The sequence below is a fragment of the Quercus lobata genome, chromosome 10, assembly GCF_001633185.2.
Source record: "Quercus lobata isolate SW786 chromosome 10, ValleyOak3.0 Primary Assembly, whole genome shotgun sequence".
Taxonomy (NCBI): Eukaryota; Viridiplantae; Streptophyta; class Magnoliopsida; order Fagales; family Fagaceae; genus Quercus; species Quercus lobata.
This window is the reverse complement of record NC_044913.1, coordinates 48,760,767-48,768,906: the sequence shown is the minus strand read 5'-3', so window position 1 is coordinate 48,768,906 and position 8,140 is coordinate 48,760,767. Positions and strand designations below refer to the sequence as shown.

General features: G+C 35.8%; 2 protein-coding genes across 2 annotated transcripts; both read left to right on the top strand.

Moving 5' to 3' along the window:
• Positions 1-1,317: 1,317 nt before the first annotated feature.
• On the top strand, positions 1,318-4,536 carry LOC115962824. Its single transcript, XM_031081697.1, has 3 exons — positions 1,318-1,560; positions 3,521-3,988; positions 4,108-4,536. The coding sequence occupies exons 2-3, from the start codon at positions 3,539-3,541 to the stop codon at positions 4,267-4,269; spliced, it is 612 nt and encodes a 203-aa protein (XP_030937557.1). The 5' UTR covers positions 1,318-1,560; positions 3,521-3,538; the 3' UTR covers positions 4,270-4,536.
• A 1,743-nt stretch (positions 4,537-6,279) lies between these two features.
• On the top strand, positions 6,280-7,485 carry LOC115965986 (tetrapyrrole-binding protein, chloroplastic). Its single transcript, XM_031085321.1, has one exon. The coding sequence runs from the start codon at positions 6,462-6,464 to the stop codon at positions 7,254-7,256; it is 795 nt and encodes a 264-aa protein (XP_030941181.1). The 5' UTR covers positions 6,280-6,461; the 3' UTR covers positions 7,257-7,485.
• Positions 7,486-8,140: the final 655 nt, after the last annotated feature.

Sequence of the window (8,140 nt, the reverse complement as noted above, 5' to 3'; positions counted from 1 at the left end):
TGTGGGCATACTCTAATAATGGATTATTCTCTATCCAAGCTGCATATCTGCTTGCTAGGGGCTTAAATCCCCTGAACCCGAGTACTTTGTCATTTAAATGGGTCTGGAAATCTGAAACTTTGCCAAAGATTCAATTCCTTATTTGGCAATGTCTTCATGATAGTCTTCCTACAGCACAAGTGTTGGGTTCAAGAGGTTTAAGCCTTGACCCATTGTGTAAAATGTGTTGCAAGCATAATGAATCTATTGAACACTTATTTAGGAGCTGTGAAGTTGCTCATCAGTTCTGGTCACAGCTGCAAGTGCCCCATTGCATCATGAATTCTTTCAATTTGCCCTTTAAAACTTGGCTGGAAATCAATTGTAAAGATGGCATGAATGCTGCTGTGAAAGGAATTCCTTGGAGAGTGCTATTTCCTATGGGTTTGTGGCACATATGGACTCATAGAAATAATTTCATTTTTAGGACTGGTGTGGTGGATTCTCACTTTTGGAGAAAATGTATCCAAGCCGGTACTGAATATTTTGCCATTGGTCTTGCTTCTAAGATCAAGCAACATAAAACCATTGTTCCCGTGGGGTGGGAGAAGCCACCAAGGGGTTGGATGAAACTTAATACAAACGGTTCAGCTATGAGGAGTCCGGATAGAGCTGGTGGAGGGGGTTTAATTAGAGATCATGAGGGGACTTGGCTGAAGGGGTTTGCTAGAGGCCTTGGGTTCACTAATAGTGCCTTGGCTGAGCTTTGGGCACTAAGGGACGGGTTGTTGTTAGCTAAGGAGATGGGCATTCAGCAACTTGTTGTTGAACTTGATGCTTTGAGCATAGTTATTCTAATGAACAATGAAACTGAAAATCTCTTAATGGAGCCTCTCTTATCTGATTGCAGGAGCCTCTTGAAGGATATCCCAAGCAAGTGCGTGATCCATGCCTTCCGGGAAGCAAACCAATGCGCTGATGCTTTGGCTAAATTAGGAGCGCAATTTTTGTCTAGTTTTGTAACTTTTTGTAACCCACCGTCTGTGGTAGAGGATATATTAGCTTTTGATAAGGCTAATTTACGTTGTAATAGACTTGTGAATTCCTAAGTAATGTTAAAGCTTGTTTTACCGAAAAAAAAAAAAAAAAAAAAATTTTTGCAAAACATTGAGAAGGAATAAAAAAATAATTAAAAAAAGCTTACGTGGGCACTTGAGCTAGCTTAAAGAAAGAGTCGATCTATGACCATAAATTATTTTGCAATTTTTTTGCTACAATTCTACGTGGCAAACCGGTTAGTGAGTAACCATTCTTTACCTATGCACCTATCAATTTTTTTAATTTTTATACACCAGTCCCACCATGCTATGTCACAGTACCGCAAGAAATTGTAAAAAAAAATTTGTGATTTACCTTTCCTTAATTAAATAATCGACTCCCGTTTTACCGGAAACAAAACTTGGCTTTTTCACTTCTCTCACTCGCCCTCTCCGTCGCTCACTCTCAAATAAACCCACCATCTCCCTCAAACTCGCTCTCGCACTCTGCCTCTCTCTCTCTCTCGTCTCCATCTCATCACAGGTAATCTCTCTCTCTCTCTCTTTAGGGTTTGATTTAGTTTAGGGGTTTGATTTTGATTTCGATTTTGATTTGATTTTTCTGTGATTGTGAATGTGAATAAGTGCTGATTTATACTTAGGGTTTGATTTTGATTTTGATTTACGCATATATATATGTAAGATACTAAGATGTACCATGTGACTATATGCTATATGTTATGCAATATTATAAACAATGTAAGAAGCAGGGGATTAGATACGCTAGAAGATTTTGAAATCTTAATTTAGCAAGTGTAACAACCATGATGCTCTCTTCCTGGTAATAAAAAAAAGTACGAGTCATTCTTAATGAAAACGCGTGGTTTCTTGTAGAGATTCGAGGAAATTCAGAGTAACAATGGCGGAATGAAATGGAGAACAGAGTAACTGAATTTACAAAGAGTAATTGCTCTTTATATAGAGTTGTACAATAAGCTTAGGCTCTTAGATCCCAAAAAAAAAAAAAAAAACCGTTCTAACAAACTAATAACAAATTCCCTAAAGTTTGGGATTAGTTCTACTGAATTATGCACGTGATCAAGGTGCATTTTACAGGAAAAAAAAAATGTATATATATCATCAAGAAAACTGGAATCGAAAGCTTGCAGAACGAAGAATAGGGAAGAAGATGAGGCTGGCTTGTCCATGCGTATTTATCAACACTGTGTCGTCAGCTTTAGTTAGTAAAACAATCATTAAAATGACGCCATTCAGCTTAAGTGAATGAATACCTATCAAAAAAAAAAAAAAAAAGGGGGTCACTGTTTATATTAACTCATACGCAGCCGTTTTGTAGCTGAGCTGGAATATAGCTGATAGAATCTTCTGTTCTTCTATCAGTTTCTTGGTCATGACCGGCTAAGGCTAATTTCCACTAGGATCTCATGAGGCCTTGGGAACCACTAGACCAACCCTTGGGGTTTGAGTAAGAGAAAATTTAGACCCTTGTGACAAACCCATCCTGATAATATTTGATTGACAAAAACCTTTTATGTTATTTGGAAACTATAAGCACCTGCCTCTTGGATCATATTAGGTACTGTCAATTAACTTTCTAAGATAATGTATGATATATATAAATTTAGAACTAGTTAAACTTTGTTGGTTTGAGTGCAGGGTGGTTTTGAGAGCAAATATTTCATTTAGCCCATAGCTTTGTGTTGATTTGGTGGTTGTAATTAGCTTTGTAAAAAACTTCGAAATTTAATTATTAAAATGAGACAGTGTGAACTACTAAGAGCCTTGTAGCTCAACTGGCACCTCCTGAGGTTTCTAATGGATATATGTAGGGTTCAAATCCCCCACCCCCAACTATTGATGTATAAAAAATGAGACAATGTGGACTTCTTTAATTGTTATTGAATTTTTTTATATAGGTATCATTTCTGTTCTCATTTCTCATATGTTCTTTGTACGTGAAAATTGGGTTATAATTTGTTCCAAGTTACTTTAAGGTGTGTAGGATTTCCATGTTACTTTAATATATGAGTGTACAATGCACTTTGCAAGTTTTCATCTTACTTGCAGTTCACTGTACATCTAGTACACAATATCATCTCAACATCCAGGTATACATTGCCGGAAAATTTCTGCAGTGATGTACTGTGAATACAAATTTGGATCTGGTCCAGCCCCAAAACTCTAATGAATAAAAGCATAAAAGCTAAAACAAAATCTAGCACAAAATATGTAACAATAACATCAAGAATGAGGACAGTAAATTTTGTGGGCCTATGTTTATACCTTTGAATCAATTGCTGCAAAATTATGAAGCTTGATAATAGCAAAGATTGCTTGTTAAATTTTGTTTACTGTGCTTCCTTGACTGTTGGGTTATGTTAATGTGAAATGGTTTATGATGTGCTGATACATTACTTGTCAATATATGTAAATTGAAATTATAATTTGAACAATGTTTAACATTTTAAATTATGTTATTTTAGGATATTTTTTCCTTGTACATGGCATCCTTGTCAGCCCAAGCTGATTATGCTGCATTTGAAGAGAGGAGGAAACGGACAGTCTATCTTGATAACCTCTCACCACAAGTCACTGAACCTGTGGTGAGAAATGCTCTCAATCAATTTGGGAATGTTAAGAGCGTGCAATTTATTCCAAACTACATCGAACCAAGGAACATCCCGCAATGCGCATTGGTGGAGATGGAAAACACAAGGCAAGCTGAAGCTGTTTTGTCTGAGATCAAACAATTTCATTTTATGATATCTGGGATGCCAAGGCCGGTGAGGGCACGTCATGCAGAAGTGGGGATGTTTGGTGATAAACCTAATATGCCTGGTAGAACAATACGGTGCCGTTGGTTGGATGAGAACAATCCTAATTTCAAAATTGCACAGAAAACAAAGGCTCTTATCTGGAAAAATGCTGCTGAATCTGCATTCTTACAGAAGGTAAGTTTTGGTGGTTTGATATTATTTATTCCATTTTGTTAAAGTTCTTTATTACATGATTTTTTTGGAGTTGACTGTTTCTTCAATGTTGAACTTATTCAATGAGTTTCTTTTTGTAGCAAATACTGCAAGAAGAAGAGAAACTTGCAAGGCAGCAGGATGAAACTCTGAAAGCAAATTACAAGAAGTTCGAGTTGATAGACAGCATCACTTTGAATGATAAAACTGGTCCTGCAGACAAGTTAGCGAAGCATTATAACCTGAAGATTGCACATGATTGAAGAGGTTCTTTGTAGATTAACATTGCATTGTTATTGAATGCCCCATTTGTGAATACATCAAAGCAGGATGAGCATTGTTTTACAAATTTAGACGTTGCTTAACTCAGTTCATATCACTAGAACCAAGGTTAGAGGACTGTGGTATACAATTTTAATCCCCAACTTTTGTAAAAAGCATTGCACATGCTAACTAGATGAATTGCTCTTTCACCTTTTGGTTATTATGTTATTCTCTCTCCCTCTCAATTGATCTGAGGGGACTCTGAATGCGTGCATATTCTATTTGCCTATCTCATGGTATTAGAAGCAATGTTTTAAACTGAACCATTAAAAAGAACGGGAAAGGGAAGAAGTATAAGGTTTTGAATCGAATCCCGGTTTGATAGGAGGTAGATTCGTTTTAAGTTTGCACTTATGGTCATATAAATTTACACTTAATAGGTTAAAGGGGATTCTTTTAATTTGGTTTAAAAGAATTTTTTTAAAAAAATTGTTAATATTATTAAGAAAGTTGAAAACTAAATGGAACAAAACATATATTATTATGATCCACTTCATTTTAGTTCAAAATGGAAATCTTCACTTGGAGAATCATGTAACTAACCGTTAATGAATGCAACATGCATGATGTGGTGAACGGTATTTTTTAATGAGAAATGATATTTAGGGCAAAAAAGTACTCTTAGTGTTAAGTTCAAATTTAAACCAATAACAACTAACCACCTATAATTTGTTGTGAAAATATTGTAAAAATATTGTGGATGTAGCATTTCTATTTTTTAATTTACAAAAATTCTATTACCAGCCACTTCATTGTGTACCATTTCATTTTAGATAAAAATGAGGATGATTCAAATCAGTATTTTTCTTTGAGTTTTTTTACATGATATATTTTGTTTTAAAAACTACAAAATTATGAAAAGTTACATCTAAAAAATAGTATAATGAAAATAAACTGGCCCTTTAAAATGAAGCAAACACACAACTGCCGTCTCTTAGGCCCCTGATTCTACCATAGAGGCCAATGATAGACAATAGCCCCCCTCCCCAAACACATTTTATTCTAATATGAATATCTTTTTGTTTAATTGTTTCATCCTTGGGATCAATTATAACTTAATCGAATAAAATTTTAAAAATTTTTATTCGATAACACAACTTCTTTATGTGGGAGCATAAAAAAATAAAAACTCATTTATCTTGTATAAACTACAAAATACCAAAAAAAAAAAAAAAATTTGAGATTTAGGTGCGGTTTGGATTCCACGTTTCTTGCGTTTCCGCATCACGTTTTTCTCTCTTTTTTTTATTTTTTTTTTAGCCGTGAATGTTGACTTTTCCCGTGAACAGTGCACTGTTCACAGGACCCACAAAGTCCAAATCTTTTGCCTCACTTATCCTGCTCCACTCTATACTTCACCAATAAAAACTTACCACATGTTCATCTAATTAATTAAATACTACCATTATTGACTTATTAATACTACCATTATTAATTAATGGTAGTATTTAATTTATCAAGTGAATATATGTCAAGTTTTTATTGGTGGAGTATAGAGTGGAGCAGGAAAAGTGGGACAAAAGATTTGGACTCAGACTCACAAACATCACTTTTCAGCAACTTTTTCATTAAAAATGGGTCTCACGGTACTATTCACATATTTAAAAATTATTTTGTTACAGTATTGTCAGTTTTCAGCTTTCAGCTGTATCCAAACGGACCCTTACTGTCTTATTTATTTTTTAAACTGTGCTTCTGTAACTTCACGCTTATTTCAAAGTTTATGATTATTTTCTTGTCTTCTTTTTGGTTTATTTGTGGCAGTATGGTTGTAGTCGTGGTAGTGACTTTAGTGTGTTGTTTTTATTTGAGAGAGAGATAGGGATAGAGACAGAAAAAAATAGGGGATATTGCCTCACCCGTATATAGCCAATCAAAATCCTCCCCTGTATTTCCTTAGATGAGCTCTTGAAAAGCCTCTTTCACTCGTTTCTTATCTTGCATTGAAGCATTCAACCCAACCCCACATTCACACTCACACACACACACGCACACGCACACACACACTCTTCCCCACATTACTCAAACCCAAGCCATCAAATCCCTCTTCCTCTACTCTCTCCTCCCACCCTTCTCTCTTCCTAATGCCCTCATAAACTCCCCACCACCTCTCTCTCTCTATCTTAACTAAATGGCCACCAATTCTCTCCAATCCCTCCACCACCACCACCACAACCACACTTTCCTTAAACGCCATATCTCAGACACCAGTCCTCCTCTTATCTTCCTTAAACCCCACACCACCACCACCACAAATACTTCTCTCTCTCACACTTTCTCTAATTCCTTCACCACCTTTTCTCTATCCCCCACCACTTCCTCCACACCCTCCACTTCTCAAGCCATCTCCTTTGACCTCCTCCAACAACACCTCTCCACCAAAAACTTCAAACAAGCTGACGAAGAAACCAGGCGTCTCCTCATTGTCCTGGCTGGCGGGGCTGCACAAAAGCGTGGCTATGTGTTCTTCTCTGAGGCCCAATTCATCCCAGAACCAGACCTTAAAACCATTGATGAACTTTGGAGACAACACAGCAACAACAAGTTTGGATACAGTGTTCAGAAGAGAATCTATGAGAAAGCTGACAGAGACTTCACCAAGTTCTTCATCAAGGTTGGGTGGATGAAAAAGCTTGACACTGAGGTTGAGCAATATAACTACAGGGCTTTTCCTACGGAGTTCATTTGGGAGCTCAATGATGATACCCCAGAAGGTCATTTGCCATTAACTAATGCTTTGAGAGGAACACAATTGCTTAACAGCATTCTAACTCATCCGGCTTTTGAGACCATGGAAGAAGAAGATAAAGAACAAGAAGGTAAGGTTTTTGAAGAAAGTAGTAGCAATAATGGGGGATTGAAGGGGTTAAGGGATGCCTCAAAACCTTTGAGCAACGGGGTTTTCAAACCAGACTACAGCTTTTGAGAGTATGAGAATTCTAAAAAGTGTGCATAGCCACTAATACCCCAGAAATTACCATTAATTTGGGTTTTTATATTTGTAATGAAAGTGGTTGATTGAAGCATTGCTTAGTACTTTACCTTTTCTAATAGTATTTCCTTGTTTTTACGAAGAATGTTTATATAAGAAAACTGATGTGATACGGAAGAGTGTGCCCAAAGGGAGAGAATGCGAGTAATTGTTGTTACCTTGACTAATATAGTAATCTGTGGTGTTTGGAGGGTGGTGACAAAGCATAAGGCTGCCCTTCTGTTCTTTTGCCTGTTGCTAGTTGTAGTGGTTGGGAAAACATTTTGATGGTCTGGTTGTTTGATGCTAAAACCGTGCTTCGAGGTCACGTCTTGCACTCTTGCCTTTGTTTTATTTGGTCTTTTTCTATTTGTTTTTTTAATAATTTGATAAGAAAAAGAGATTTTGAACCATAACCATAAATATTTATAATAATAAAAAGTATCAATTAAATAAATGGAAAAGTTAATAAATGCTTTAAAAAGATATGACTTTGTATTATAGAATGGTAGGTTCGGAAATCCCACTACAAAAGGGATCTTACTTAGGCTTACTAGTGTAATGCAAGTTCAAAGACAGTGGCCTTTTTGTCTCGACACTAAGTTATTCTAACTTGCTTTCAAAAAAAAAAAAAAAAGAAGTTATTCTAACTACGTTCAGAATGATAAAGCAATATTTATGTGTTCATGAATTAAACTTAGGAGTTAGGATACGTTTGGTATTTGGTGATTACATAAAAATAATATGTACAGAACATCTCATAATTAAGTTGATGAAAATTTCATTCATCTTAATCATAAATTGGTGTGAGTTAGAACTGTAAAAAAAAAAAAAAAGTT

What these genes read in the sequence shown, in the direction of transcription:
- LOC115962824 (XM_031081697.1), top strand. Translation starts at nt 3,539, where the DNA reads ATGGCATCCTTGTCAGCCCAAGCTGATTATGCTGCATTTGAAGAGAGG. An exon ending in AATCTGCATTCTTACAGAAG is followed by an intron (nt 3,989 to 4,107) that starts GTAAGTTTTGGT and finishes TTCTTTTTGTAG; the next exon opens with CAAATACTGCAAGAAGAAGA.
- LOC115965986 (XM_031085321.1), top strand. Translation starts at nt 6,462, where the DNA reads ATGGCCACCAATTCTCTCCAATCCCTCCACCACCACCACCACAACCAC.